Genomic DNA, 15,863 nt, shown 5'->3' with positions numbered 1-15,863 from the left:
ACATTTGGTGTTTGTCTACTTACACTAAAAATGTCTACTTATAAGGTATGTCTTTTGTTCTTTGATTTCTTTCTTCTACCACATTCGTAGTTTTACCTACAAATATAGCTAATATATATGTAATTGAGGTTCGAGTTTAACCTAAATGTAAGGTGTTATCTTCTTCAATTATAGGTATAACATAGTAAGTAACCGAACAAAGAGAGCAAAAAATCTATTATTCAGGTATCTTACAAAAAAAAAGTCTGATAATTAGGTACCTTAATGAATAGTCATTGTATAAAGACTTTCAAGCTAATGTACATAGTTAACTCGCATCATATATATATATATACCTAAGAAATAGGTTGATGAGAAAAATAATCCTAATATATAGGTAAAGAAAAAGTAAAAATCAAATCAACTTTTACTTGGGCAAATAAGATTAAACATTACCTCTAAAATAGAAAGTTTAGATTATCTTAAAAATAAAATTTATTAAAATATTTCAATTAGGAAAACTACATCAATATGACCATCATGATAAATTTAATAAAAATTGCAAATAAAAAGGGACCAATTGAAAAATGGGAAAGATCTACAATTAATGTATTTAATTATCACGTTATTTTTAGTAATTGGCTTATAGTTAACAGATTTAAATTGTGACCATTTATGTAATTTTTCTTAAAATAAAACCTAATAGTTTGGACTAATTGTCAAAATTGTGGGAGTGGGTTTAGATTAGAATGGGGTTAGAAAATTGGGTGCACAATGAAATACCCCAATAATATATCTCATAATTAAAAAACCTACAAAAAAATGATCAACAAACTAGTCATTCACAAACTAGTCTCCTGATATGAGCACAAAGTGATATGTTTATAATTCTTATTTACCACATTCTAACTCTTGTTTATCCTTTATTTTTATGTTTGTGAGTCATTGAGTCAATTTATGTGTTAAGAGAGAGTCTTAACTCAAATAAGCAAAATAAGGTGTAGAAACGCAAGTTTAACTTTTTTATTTTTTTTGTAGGAAAGACAAATCCAATATGAACATGGAGAGATAAGTTGATGAGATTAAATAGTGCAAACAAAAACAATTGTTTTTACCTCATCACTTGAAAAATTGTTTATACGAATAGAACCTAACAATTGTTTTACCTTATCACTTGAAAATTTTCTTTTTATAAAGACAAACAAAAACATGGATTAGAAGAGATATCATAATATTATTCTTTGATATGACGACTGTTTATATCCATATACTTTTCGCATCGTTTATATAGAGGATTGCATGCTTATAGAGTTATAGGTACAACGAGACTTATATCTCTAACTATTCCATCAAACTCATTACTACATAAATCCTATTGTTCCCATTCATTTAAAGACCAGATTAAGACACTTAGACACACAAAGTTTTGTACTTTTATTTATCTAAGTTAATATAAACACGACAAGCCAAATCAGTGGCGGATCCAAAGTTTAAAACTTAGGTGAGCGGAAAAAATTTATCAATAACCGGTAAGAATTCTTGATAAGTCAAAACACAATTCTTACATAGTATTCATCAAGATTCGATCAAAAAAGATACAAGAATTGTAAATCAAATACCATAAGAAGCATTACAAGTGTATGATGCTCTATCTGAACTGTGCTTTACGATCTCAAATAGACTCGAAATGATCAATCACTACTTTTGAATCAATATCATCTACATATTCGTTTTCAATGTGAAGCATCATACAACCTGAAAGGTATCCATCTTTCATCTTGTTTCTAAGCCTAGTTTTTATAATTTTCATAGCCGAAAATGCACGTTCAGTAGTTACAGTGGAAACCAGAAGTGTCAAGACCAAACGAATCAATCTATCAATCAAGGGAAAAAGCTTCGCTAAGTCTGTTTCAACTAATCGTCTACATAATTGTGCAAGAGAAGACAGTTTCTGAAAATCTTTATCAGAAACTACTTGATACTTATAATGCTCTAATTGTAACATTAAAGCTCTACCAACAGTATGATCTACAAACAAGTACATCAAAGTTTACCTCAAGGTTTTAAAAGATGTGCTTAGATTGAAACATGAGAGTTTCAATGCCAAAACTTTAATAAGGTTAATATCATCAACACCCGGGCTAAGATTTCCAATTTACTTCTAACTAGATAAAATCATGTGACTAGCCACTGAACAGTGTTATTTGGAAAAATCAATAACTTATCAGGCACATGCCTTATATCATTTGTATTTTACCAACTGATATTCAACCTACTATATAAGTTAATACTATGACACAAACGTAAATTTAGGAAGTTCCTAAAAGTAAGTTTACGTTATAATACATGCAAAACAAGATTACCAATAAAGAGAATAATATTAAAAGATTAAGAGAGACAGAGGTTTACCTGAGGAAGTGGTAGTACAACAAAAAAGTCTATCAGAAAATATCCTTTAAGGTAATTGAGAGCAATTTTCTTTGGATGGTCAACTAGTTCTCCAGCACCAACCACTCTAGACTCGGGAGCCACATAAGCCAATCTAAACTGCCAAGAGAGAAAAGAAAATAAAAATTGATTTATCAGTGGAGGCTTACATTACAGTAGAACTCAGCAATTGAGATTTAATCCAAGCGAAGCTGCAGCGGATTTGGGGTATCATCAGACGTGACTCATCACTCAAATTAAGAAATGCATACTTACTCATGTTACTTTCCCAGCATAATATCAGTCTTGATGATCGATGATCAGGGTGCTCGAATTAGGGTAATCATCACCGCCTTCTACTCTTCTAGGCTAGACTAATTATGAGGGTGAACTATGATAGAAAAAGATGTATCCAGTAATTTATAATTTGAGGAGAAAAAAGGGCCAAGAAAATTTGGTGGGTTCATAATAACACACCTACATAAAATCACTCTCAACATACGCATACACAGAATCACTCAGCAAGCGCAGACACAGCACACAAGATCTAACTCATCTAAGGACAGTACATAAGCAGAGAAAGAAAAAAACAAGAGAGAGGATTGCAACTAGTGATGGCTAAACCCAAACATGATGTATTAGGGAGTTGTATTCTGGCCAACTATCTCAGATCACTGAGATCAGCTGTGTATAAAAGCTAGTAACATAGAAAGTTCTAACATAAAAGTATTGAAGATTTAATACACATGTCGAATCTTAATTAGCTATAAAACACCAGCAATCACTCTAAATTTTGATAAAGCTTTCTTACCATTCTGCATCATATGGGGGAAGTCCAGAAAGCGAGTTCTCTGTACATCTCGTAATCTCGATCCCAAACCACAACACTAGAGACAATAGTTGAAAAATCAGAGACCCAATTCCTTTTGCAAAGATTTTTTATACAGATATATATACAACCCACTTTCACAACCATCCAAAAATCCCAGAACATATAATTACAAAATACAGATTTGTATACACACTGACCTTGAAGATGAGAAGCTCCAAGTGTAGGATTTGTGGCCTTCCAATAAAGCTGATTGGTCTCCCAACCCGAGTGGATGATGGAAGGAGCAGCAGAGCAAAAGCCATCTTCAGCCGGGCTATTTTTTTTTTCCAATGTGAGCTTTTGAAATCTACCGGCTGGAGCTGGGCTAGCTTCTATGTAAGTCCGCCACTGAGCCAAATAGAGCAAACTATGAAGATCAACATCAAGTGAAATCAAATCTACAATAAGTGGTTACAACTTGGCTGGAAAATCTACCGGCCGAAAACATGCATAATTTCCGTTTCGAATTGTCGTTTGACGAGAGATCACAATGAGCTTTGTCAACTTATCATGAGGGATCATCGTTGAACACTAGGTTGCTCGCCATTGAGTTCATATGTTCATGCATAACTTCCACCTCAAGGTTCGTGCGGTCAATAGTACCGCCTCAACCACTCAAGTATCACTCAGTTCCATATTGATCGATATTCGATATTAGAGCTGTTTTATTAAGTTGAAAGCCATGTATAGCTGATACCTCTCGGCCAAGCAGTTAATAACCAGATCTGAAGCTAGCTACCACCACTAAGCAAAACATAACTTAGAAAACTTGTAATAATTATGGGATGATGTCATATGTTCTTTGAAAAAATCAGGCTTAGTACTCAAATCATGACAGACACCATTTGCACTCACAATTCAGTTTGAATCTGTCTCCCATTCCCATACAACCAAAGTGTAACCTACGATTTAATATTTCATACTCGTCTATCTTTGACCATATATAGCCAAATGTTACCATCTCGATATGAAATGGAAGGGTGAGGCCCAAGACCGTAACATCCAGGCCCAATCGAATCCAGTCGTCTTGGCTCGGATGAGACAAGAGAGAGAGAGAGAGAGAAACACCATTAGATTTTAGAGAATACAGAACATTAGAGAAAGAGGAAGAGAGAGGTTCAATCAGTCTTTGATACCCAAAATCTCATCGTTCTTATAATTTTACATGCTTTTCATTCCCAGAAACAATACCCATTCCTCATATACCCCAACTCTGATTCTCTCTTGCTTCACTTTAATTTTCTCTGTCTTTAAACCCTCTGTGCTATCAGAGCTACAGGTTTGTCTGTTACCCTTGTTTTAATCTTGAATAGTATTCTAGTGCTGATTCTGTTATATGGGTCTTGCTTGATTTCATCGAATTTTGATTGGTGTGCAATTTATGTTGGAGCTGCCCCAATTGGGTTTTTGATTCTCATTAAGGCATGATATCTAAAATGGGGGTTTTTGCTTTTCAAAATGGATTTTTTTTCTAATTTATGAGTGATAATTCATGGTGTTTGTAATACAGAGTTATTGGTGGTTTTGTTAGTGAGGTTCTTGTTTCTTGAGGTAGGTGGAAATGCAAGTCTGAAACTATCTGTGTGTGCTTACTTTGCATGCTCTTGTTTTGTGATTCTTGGGTTTTGGTTATGACCCCACCAGTTATGTAGCTTATGAAATGTTGATATTCGTTAATTTCGTGGGATTTGTGCCAGTGTTGCATTCTGTGTTTAGTGATCACAGTGTTCAATAGTAGTCCGGGTAAAGTTGTTAATATAAGTAAGCTTGAGCCTTGATGTATGAATGTTGTTACCGTTTTCCAGTCCTGTTAATGCTTTTGTGGGTAAGCTTCGTCGTGACTACAGTTTGTTTTCATTATTTGCAGAGTGTGGTTCTCACATGTGATGCTGGAATCTAACATGCATGGTCTGGCTGCTTTGAATTGAATCTCACATAATTGGACTTGTCATTAAGTGTACATTAAGAGGTAGGTAATGGCCCGGAAGGCTAATCAACCGAAGAATGGGGTTGAACAACGCCAGACATCAAAGCAGAAAAAGAAGGGTTCGGAATCAGGGGGTGCACCTGCAGAAACAAAAGCTAATGGGAAAGCAAGTGAAGTGAAAGTTTTCCCTGGAGATGAAATCTCAAATGGTGAGCAGCCAAGCAGTCCTCTTGCAGCAGGTGTGAGTAATGCCGGAGATGAGAATATAAGCAAGCAGAAATCTGGGAAGGTTTTGAGAAAAGAGAAGCAAGGGAAGGATCCAATGCCGGGTCAGGGGCAGTCAGCATCTTCAGGAGGTGATATGGGAAATTGCAATGGAAATAGTGAAGGTCCAAGTGTAAGAGAGCATAATGGACCATTACCTCATAGTGAAATACGTCGCAAGCACGCAAAAAGAAAATCAGGTTACTCATTGAATCGGCGTGTAAAATATTTGATGGAGAAGATAGAGTCTTCAGATAGCGTATTGATTAGAAATTTGAGGGCATCAACTTTGTCCTTCTTGAAGGTGGCTAATCAATGGCTGCAGAGGCACAAGCCAATGCTTCTGACTATAACAAGTAAAGTACAGATTGGTCGTGATTATGTCAAAACAAAGGTTGATCAGGCATATCCTGTGCTTAGGAAGTGGCTTATTCAGCTTGGGAGTGTGCTGTTTATTATATCAATGCTGTGGTTGGATTTTACCTTAAGGGGTATAGATTCCTTTGTACGCATGGGGACAACATCCTTGTTTTCAGTGATATGGTTCAGCCTTCTCTCAGTAGTTTCTATGGTTGGGATGTTTAAATTCCTGATTGTCTTGGTAAGCTCTAATATTGCTAATTTGCTGTCGGGTGTTAGCTAACTAATCAGAAATTTACTGTGCCTTTTCACTGATATATGTTTGCCCTTAGTTTCCAAACATATGTACCCCTTTCGAAGTCCTGTGTAGTTCCCATCTTTTTGTCGGATTCTTATCAATTATGTCTTTTTAAATTAAGTTCTGTGGATAATAATCAGCTCCAATAAGGACATGCTGATCAAGTTCACCTTACCATTTCTTAGCTTATTCATTTGTGTGTTAGTTTCCCATGTATTCATACTCATTGATTGAATATAACCAGGTCTCAGCAGTTTTAATTGGAGTCTTCATTGGGTTTATGCTTGCAATTTTATTGGTTGCTCTTGCTGGAGCTCTTTTCTTGTGGCTATATGGAAGCTTTTGGACAACATTACTTGTAATCTTCTTTGGAGGTGATTTCCTTGACAGTCTTGTTTAGATCATTTATTCAAATCATGCATATATGGTTGTCGGATGCTGAGTTTCCTTACATTCTTCATGCAGGTTTGGCATTTACTCTGAGCCATGAGCGGGTTGCACTGTTGATTACAACTGTGTATTCCATGTATTGTGCTTGGACGTATGTTGGATGGTTTGGTGTGCTTTTGGGGTTAAATTTATCTTTTATCTCAAGTGATTGTCTAATATATTTCTTAAAGAACAATGTAAATCACAATACAAGTCCTACTGGATCCCCTGAACAAACATCAGGAATGCACAATCAACAAGGCTTCTTTGATGGTGAGCATGTGCATGCCTCATCCTCAGAAAATGGCCCATGGTTTTCTGCTGATCGTAGCCCTGGAGTGCCTTCAACCAGTGGGGCTGATTCTGAGTTAACATCTGAAGATGAAATTGTTCGGCTGCTAAGCTGTACTGACCACTATTCCGTGCTGGGATTTGCCCGGTATGAAGAAATAGATATTACTTTACTGAAGCGAGAGTATAAGAAAAAGGTATGTCCCGTCCTTTGTATTGGGATTTCTTTTCCAAATTCTTCTTAAGTTCTAGTAAATATGGGTGTATTATATAATTTCAAAATCTGACTATCGAATTGTAATATTTAGTGGATGATTTTGATCCTTCTCGGGATTGATCAGGCAATTCTGGTCCATCCCCATCAATACTTATGTCACTGAAAATGTATTGTTAGTTGAACCTTTTATGTTGCTTATCAGGCAATGTTGGTCCATCCTGATAAAAATATGGGAAATGAAAAAGCTGCTGAAGCTTTCAAGAAACTACAGAATGCATATGAGGTGATTCTTGTGATACCCTTTGATTATTTTGCTGATTACTTTTCCAGTCTGATTGAATTGTTGTCCCATTATTCCGTGTACTATTCTGTAGGTTTTACTTGATTCCTTAAAGCGAAAAGCATACGATGATGAGTTAAGGAGCCAGGAACTGCTGAACATTTTCCGTAGGTTTAAAAGCACTTCGCAAAAGGTAGGGATCTTGTCCTCATATCATGCATGTATTCAGTTTTGAAATTGGTGTGAGAAAGTGAAATTGTCTGACCGATTTTTCCAATATCCATGAGGACCTGAAAAAAAAGAAATCCTGAAGTGATACCTGCCACTTGGTTTTAAATCCAAGGGGTCCTAGACTTAACTTGGATTTGTCATATAAATTTGACTATTGGTCATTCTAGTTATAAATTCTCCCGTTAATATTTGTGTATTTTAATATTGCTTTTTGGGCTTTAATCTCATATCGCATTCCAAGTTTCTGAACATATCTACCTAATCTAGGCTTATAATGTTTTTTTTTTTTAGAATGGTGGAAACGGTTTCTTCCCCTCTGGATTTGGAAGCCCAGAGGCTGATGGCGAGGACCCAATAGGAGAGGCAAGGTGCATCGCCTGCAATAAGTGCAACAACTTCCATACCTGGTTACTAACCAGAAAAGTAAAATCTAGAGCGAGATGGTGCCAGGTATTTCATTTATCTAAAAGCTATATTGATGTTCCATTAGCTTGCATTTATCAAAGCTATTCTGTCTTTTCCATGATGCTCCTTTCCCATAAAAAGGTGGCATTATTGTTATCGGCTAATTGTTTTTGTTATGGTTTTTTGTTTTTAAAGGATTGCAAAGATTTTCATCAAGCAAAAGATGGTGATGGATGGGTTGAACAATCTTCACAACCTTTCATCTTTGGATTATTGCAGAAGGTACATGCTCTTATGTTGGACGTATGTTATTGGAATTGTATGTTGCATGTCTGTGTTCTACATCTTTATTTCCCTTTTAATTGCTATTGGATGAATCATTGTTTCGTTTTCCTTGAAGAAAAGATTTGAAAATTGCCCAACCAAAGAGCCTGTTTTTCTACTGTTCAATGTGCAGGTAAATACTCCATCGGCATTTGTTTGTGCAGATAGCAAGATATATAATGCTAGCGAGTGGTATATTTGTCAGGTAATCCTATGTTTTGACATTTTTCCTGATTAGTTTCTCTGGGGGATGGCTTGTACACCAACTCAGAGGTATTACATTTATTGGAAGTAGATTTATATAAAGCTAAGTTTTTGTTACAGGGAATGAGATGTCCAGCCAACACTCACAAACCTAGTTTTCATGTGAACACTAGTGTAACGTCTACGAAGCATTCCGGAAAGGGAACAAGTTCAGGACAAAGAGGTGGGCGGATGCCGGCCTCTGTGGAAGGGTGCATGACAGAGGAAGAATTTGTTGAGTGGCTACAAGATGCAATGCAAACAGGCATGCATGAGAATTTTAGTGCCGGCACCTCCACTGAGAGCCCATTTACCAGATCTGGAAGTGGTACCAAGACTAGTGGCAGTGCAAACAAGAGAAAGAAAAAGGGAAAGAAATGGTGAGTATAGTTCATATGTCCCCCTTGTTTATTATCTTACCGGTCTTGGTGTAGGCATTACTGAATGTGATAAAGGTTCATAATCTATTTCAATGGTGGCCTATTGTCTGTTTTTCAGAAAAAGAAGGCCTGACGAAAAGTTTGACTCCATTAATATGGCGTATAGTATAGAATCAATCACAATTTAGCCTGGACTCTACAGATCTTCATCAATTGTTTTCCTGTGTTCCTTTCCTATTTTTTACTTCAACTAGAATCTAGATGCAGATAGGTCTATCAGATGGAAACAGACGACATCAAATGGGAATTAGGTTGTGAACAAAAGTTATACATCCTGCATACATTTTGCTAGGGGTGTGCATTTCTTACCTGAAAATGCGGTACCGCACCGTATCGCACCGGTTTAAACCGGATAGGGAACCACATCGTTTTATGCGGACTGAATTAGGATCATGAAGATGTCAAACCACTTATAAATGGACTAGATTAGGATTAGATATTTTTAAAACTGGATAAAAACCGCGGATTAAAAATAAATAATTATTTTTATTATTTTTTTAACAATAACATGGTGATATAGTAATACATTAATACCCTAATAATAACAAAATCTTATCTCTTAAGTTTTTAAGCCGTAAGATTGTCAAGATCTATTCTAAATTGATTAAATTCTATCTCTTTCTATCATTTTGTTTTTCTTTCTCTTTGTTTTTTATATTCTAGTATATTTCAAGACCTAAGAGACATTATTATGTAGTATTATTCAAAGATTTGTGCTTTCAAAAATTTGTTAGTATTTTGGTTTATAATATTATTCGGAGATTTGATGACTTTGTTTATTTCAATTTGATATGTGGAAACAAGTAGTTTATCCGAAACCGCACCGTAACCGCATCGGAAATGTGATTCACCCGGATAAACAGTTTGACTAAACCGGATATTGGATATGATTTGCAAAATCACCAAACCATTTAAAGTGGACTGGATATGGTTTTACCCCCGCACCGTGCACACCCCTCCGTTTTGAACTTGGTTTCATGGAGGGATCTAAATGGAAATATGGGGAGTGAAGGGGGTGTGTAACTGAAACTTGATGTTGGATGTAATCTACTAGTTAGCTTTTGCACGTTAGCCGGCATCAGAATCCAATTAAAATGTTTGTGGAAATAATTAATGTGGAATTGGGTAACTGTTATATCCTCTTAGTTTCAGTTAAAGCTGTCATGTTATCACACTTTGACATCGTTGTCATATAAGTTACCAAAAGAATAACCTTACTTAGTGCAGGAGCCAGGAGGCCAGGATTAGGTGACTTGTGCTATACTCGGTTAATCCAATGTAACACAATCATGTTACTTACTGTATGCATTCTGAGGAAAATCAGTAATATGCTCAAATCCACTTGCACTTGACGAGAAGGGAAAACAACGAGAATAGGCCTCTTGTAATGCACAAAGCTTTTAGAACAGCTGAATCATATCCCATATTTTACAATGCATCAGTTGTGATGCTTTGATATTGCAAAGAACCAATGACCTAGATGCAGAATGATGTTCGTTAGAAAGTTCTGGCAGGCACTCCATTCGAAACTTGAAAACATGCAAGTTTCCAACTCTTGAACTCTTCTATGCAGTTGGTTCTCTGACCCTTCTTCCTTCAGTTGGCTACTTGAGCTTTCTTTATGCAGTTGATTATTTGAGCCTGGTATGCACATGAGTTCTGAACTCTGAAGTCTGAACTCTCAAAAGCTTTTCCATGTAGCTGGTTGGTTGAACACAAATCTAAAGGATCTTCCCTTGGCCGTTTCTTCTGAGTTGAATGTTGATTGTCCCCAGCTTGTGTTTGTTTCACAGTAGTCTTTGCTATGTTTGATGATAATGATTTGTCACCCATAACTGGCTCCTCTTGACTGAAATTTTTAGGCTCGAGAAAAGCATTTATACCACAAAGAGGAGGAAACTCCCGAACAGCTTCTACTATTTTTCGAGGATAACTTGTAACAATTGAAGGTACTAAATGTTGATGCTAGCAAATGGTCCACACCCTGGCGTAAAATCACGAACACAAGAGACTCCGTTTCTTATACTCGGGTGGCAATCTTCCGAATCTCTCTTCACCATTACTAATACTTGTTACTGCACCTGTTCTGGGTGATTCATTCGGCTGCAGCCCTTCAAATCCCATTCCAACTCCCAACTCGATGTAATGTAATGCTTAACCTAAAAGCCTAGTGATCATGAAAACACACACATTTGCAATACAGTCCAACAACAAAAGAAATCAAGTCTTAGACTAGAACCCATGAAAAGTATAATTTACTTAATACTGTAAAACATATGAGATGTTAAACAGCCAACAATTGCAGCGTAAAATTGAGAATCACAATTTACCAAACTCTACGAATTCCCAACCCATCAAAAACATAATACTGTACCGATCATAATTCACATCCAAAAAATAGAAAATATATAAAAATTAAGGTTTCTGTTCATGTAGAATTTGCCGGGAAAGTAAAAAGAGAGAAGATGAGGTCAAGAAATTTACCTGAAAATCAAGAGGCAACAATGTTACAGAGAGAGAGAGAGAGCCAATTTATTTACTTTTGCAGTCACATTGACCTAAATAAACCTCAAAAGATGTCTGAAATTACGAACCTACCCCATTAATCTCTCACAAGTCATAACATATCCTGGACGGAGTGAGCTTCTCGCAGCTGGGTTCAATGGGGGCTCTGTTGCACTCCTCTGTAACATTTTTCACTCCACCGTCTCTGAACCTGGTCACGGGAAATGGGTCTTCTCGGAATCAGAGTTCTTGCTTGGAATTCTCAACTGGGTACTCGTCTATATCTTGTTCTTGCAGACCATTTAGAGCTCTGAAGCTCTATGTTGGGTCCAGAAGGTCAGTGATTGTTGGGGCTAAGAAGAAGAATAGCAAGGAGAGGAAGAAGGAAGATAAGCACAGCTTTGTGTCTAAACCTGATGAGGCTACTGGGCCTTTTCCTGAAGCTGTGCTTCTTAGACAGGTTGGCTTTCGATTTTGAACTCTGAATTTTGTTGGTTCTGTTTTTATTGTCTGATATTATGACATGTTGGGTTGTTTGAGAGTGAAGACCAAGCGAACGTGGTTTCAGTTATGTTTGAATTGTGGGTATAGGTGTTTCGTTTCATTTTAGTTATTTTTGTTTTGGACAATATTGCTTCACCATTCAAGTATGAAACTTGGAGTTGAGACTAGAAAGATTTTTTTTTTATTCAAAACTGAATGAAGATGGGTGAGATTATGTTTTGGGTTGCCTCAGTTAAGTTGCATGCATTTTTTGAGTGACTAATACAGTTGTGTTATGAATTGCAGACGAAGTTCAGGAAGATGGTTTGGTTCTCCCTGAGTTTGCGGACGAAGATGAAGGTGAGTGATTCTGATTCAATTTTTTTTTGTAGTTCTTGCTATAGAGGAAGCGATAGGAGTTAATTTCTTTGGAAAAAAAAATACTTTGGCTATAAGGACTTTGCAGTAATAAATTATTTTTTTTGTTTTGATCTTTTGCAGAAAAGGTCTATGAATTTCTGAAGCTTCAGCTGCAAGACGATTTGGATGAGGAACGATGTAAGTGTGATTCATACTCATTCTTTTTGCTAGTAGGATTATTACAGGGCAACGCTATATCTGTTAAATTACTGACATGAACTTCAAAACACTTTTGTTTACCCTTGTGTGGTATTTGAGATGCAATATAGATATATTTGATTTAGATGATAAAAAAACAATGGTCTGTTACATTAAAGATGATAAACGAAAGTGTTATTCCTACATACATGTTTAGTTGTCAACAGGGCCAGAAATGACTTACAACTTTCTGTTTCGGGATTTATAGTGCGCCACTATGAGGTGGTTTATCTTATTCATGAGAAGCATGTGGAAGAGGTTGGGAGTGTAAAGGAGAAAATTGAAGGTTAGCTTTGCTTTTTTACTGACAGAGCGATGTGACTATTGGCTACATCATTATGTGACATTTCTTAGATGAGAATCCTTATAGGGACTTGCTAACATCCTGTTGGTACATGTATATGCCAGTTGCAATTGTAGCAAAATGAATTTTTCTTTTGAGTTTCAGTTGACAATGTACTGCAACTTCTCATTCGTACTTATCTATGGATTCTCTTACAGCTTTTCTAGGGGAGAAGAGAGCCAGGATATGGAGACTGAGTGATTGGGGAATGCGAAGACTAGCATACACAATACAAAAGGCCAAGAATGCCTACTACGTTCTGATGAACTTTGAGATGGATGCCAAATGGATAAATGATTTCAAGAGTCTGTTGGACAAGGATGAAAGAGTCATTCGGCATCTCGTGATGAAGAGGGATGAGGCTATTGCAGAGGATTGCCCTCCTCCTCCTGAGTTTCAGCCATGAATGCAGGTACAGATTCTGAAGTGGAAGACGGGGATGGGGATGAGGATGGTATGGAATATGATGATGAAGATTACGATGACGAAGATGGAATTATCATTGTTGATGCTGATAATGATGATGTAGAAGATAGTAAACTAGTAAAACAACTTGTGTAGGAATATTTTTGAGACGAGAAAACTAATGACATCAAAGTGAGAATTAGAGAATTTTGAGTATCCGTTCTTGTATAAGTATGTTAAATCCCATAAATATTTTTCCAGTAATATATGCAATTCCCTGTACCTTGTTTGGGTTTATTTTATGTGCATTTCTTTTGGTTAACTTATGTGTATGTAGTTTGCAATGACTACTAGTTGCTGAACTCTTGAATAAGTGAATATGCCAGAACGAGACTGAAATAGTCACGCCAGTAGAAATGATGCTGCATTATATTTTTACCACTATTTGTGCCACCTTTTTTTTTTAAATAATATCTCCCAAGTGTAGACCTTGTATAAAACTGTTCAAGTTTAGGTAGATGATCCTAACGACTATCAATAGTAAAAGCATTGCATAAGACCCAGCTTGTATAAATTATACTTGCACACTAGTTGAAGTGTGACCGTCTGTATGGACTAGTGTAGTTTGTGATGTATAATTACTTTGCATCATTGCAAAAGGTAGCATTGTTTCTGTAAACCAAGCTCTATGTTTGCTCTTGCCTTAACTTCCAAACCTTGAATAATACTTTTTTTTTTTAATGTTGACTTGTTGAGATACTTGTTGGCTGATTTTGGTAAAACATTCTTTATAATTCCTTTCCATTCATTAGTATATATTTGATAACTCTTTTTTTTAATTGATTAAGCCTCTCAAGGACCAAATTATTTAATAATGATAAAATCTCGTGACGGGAGACGTAGAGCCTAAACCCCGAGCTACAGAAGCCCCACTACACATATTCGCATAGAGAACATCCTGAATGATAGGAGGAGTCTCCTCTAACCAAACATCATCAAGATAAGACTTATAAGCAAAGTGAGCTAATTTATCCGCCACACAATTTGTTTCACCGAAGATACATCGAATTCTGACCGACTGAAAAACAGTAAAGTAATGCTTACAATCATCTAAAATACGACTCACCTCTAAAAGGTTCTCCTTTGAACTAGCAAGTGTAGCAATCAGGATGACTGAATTGCTTTCAACGTCAATTTTAGACCAACCTTGGTGGAATACTAAGAAGTAAGCCAGCTCTACACGCCTCCGCTTCCATACTAAAAACTGAGTGTGCATGTACGAAAGGCTTCACAAGTGCAATAATACCACACCATTAACCCGCACCACTACCCCCACACTACCACGTCCACAATCAGTAGCAAATGCTCTGTCAATGTTCATTTTCAGTCTTCCTCTCCAAGAACACTCCCACTTCACCAACAACCAATGTCTCTTATTTTCTAACTTCGGGTGGAAATCATGTAACTGACGGCCAACCCATTGAATCATATTCATGAAATTCAGACTCCTTCCCTCCCAAACAATATTATTACGTTCAAGCCATATAGCTCACAGACTCATAAAAAAGTAGTTCCTATTGATGTTGGCTTCAACGTCATGGGCTTTAGCCCAAATCGGTATTCGTAAGTTATCATGTGAGCTGCACATGATAGGGTTTCTAGCATAATTGAAGACATATATGTGTGTGTGTGTGTGAAGATGGGGCAGTCGTATGGTGTATTTGAGAGAGATATATATATATATATATATATATATATATAGAGAGAGAGAGAGAGAGAAACAAAAAGGTTGAAAGCTGCAATTATCTTGTTCATCTTCTTCCTTGAATGGTTGACTTGGTGCTCCATAATTAATGCTTATAAGCTTGGTGGGTGCTGTTGTCAAGTATTGTACAAAGAAGTAAATAGTTATTTCTTTTCTAAATTGCATCGAAGAGAGGGGCTGGGTGTATTGGGTTTTGGTGGAGAGTTGTTATTAATTCTAGTTATTTGTTTCTCATATTTGATCATAGTGGAATATTTGTCGGTTCCGAGAGTGGACATAGCTCAATCACATTGATTGAGTGAACCACTATAAATCTTGTGTTCTTGTGTTTCTTTTCTATATTGTTCCATATCAATATTGTTGTTTGTTTACGCTTCCGCACAATAAACTGGCATTAGAGCAGGTTCTAAATTGACATTGATATTGTTTGGAAATCATGATTGACGATAATGTTAACGGTGAGAAGAAGAAAAAAAGGGGCTGAGTCGTCTTCAGGTTCTTCGCAGGCTAGACCAACAATTGGCAATGCCAAATTTGAAGTTGAAAAGTTCAATGGAACAAATAATGTTGGCATGCGGCAGTGTGAGATGATAGATGTCATGTGTCAACAGGAATTAGATATTGCTCTTGAAGACAAACCAGATGACATGACTAATTAGGAGTGGAAGCAGATTAATAAGTGGGTTTGTGGTTCTATTCGATTGTGTCTTGTGAAAGATTAGAAGTTCTCTATTATGATGGAAACTTCGGCAAATGAG

The 15,863-nt window shown here is 36.5% G+C and overlaps 2 protein-coding genes across 3 annotated transcripts; both read left to right on the top strand.

Moving 5' to 3' along the window:
* The first annotated feature begins 4,372 nt into the window (after positions 1–4,372).
* On the top strand, positions 4,373–10,679 carry LOC126790205 (uncharacterized). 2 transcript variants are annotated; one of them, XM_050516362.1, is made up of 11 exons: positions 4,373–4,556; positions 5,145–6,069; positions 6,371–6,500; positions 6,592–7,043; positions 7,266–7,346; positions 7,438–7,536; positions 7,866–8,024; positions 8,175–8,261; positions 8,437–8,508; positions 8,628–8,926; positions 10,214–10,679. In XM_050516362.1, exons 2-11 carry the CDS (start codon positions 5,254–5,256, stop codon positions 10,236–10,238), a joined length of 2,220 nt encoding a protein of 739 aa, XP_050372319.1. In that variant the 5' UTR covers positions 4,373–4,556; positions 5,145–5,253; the 3' UTR covers positions 10,239–10,679. The 2 variants fall into 2 exon arrangements, with proteins under 2 accessions (XP_050372319.1, XP_050372320.1); XM_050516363.1 differs by lacking the exon at positions 10,214–10,679 and adding an exon at positions 9,045–9,375.
* A 969-nt stretch (positions 10,680–11,648) lies between these two features.
* On the top strand, positions 11,649–13,553 carry LOC126792312 (protein REGULATOR OF FATTY ACID COMPOSITION 3, chloroplastic). The gene is given in 7 exon segments (XM_050518766.1): positions 11,649–11,951; positions 12,083–12,152; positions 12,281–12,334; positions 12,476–12,532; positions 12,801–12,878; positions 13,094–13,330; positions 13,333–13,553. Coding segments are annotated over 7 exon segments (963 nt in total). The 3' UTR covers positions 13,497–13,553.
* The last annotated feature ends 2,310 nt before the right edge of the window (positions 13,554–15,863 follow it).

The sequence above is a fragment of the Argentina anserina genome, chromosome 4 (genome assembly GCF_933775445.1).
Source record: "Argentina anserina chromosome 4, drPotAnse1.1, whole genome shotgun sequence".
Lineage (NCBI taxonomy): Eukaryota > Viridiplantae > Streptophyta > Magnoliopsida > Rosales > Rosaceae > Argentina > Argentina anserina.
Note: the sequence above shows the minus strand (reverse complement) of the source record. Positions and strands in the feature narration are given on the sequence as shown.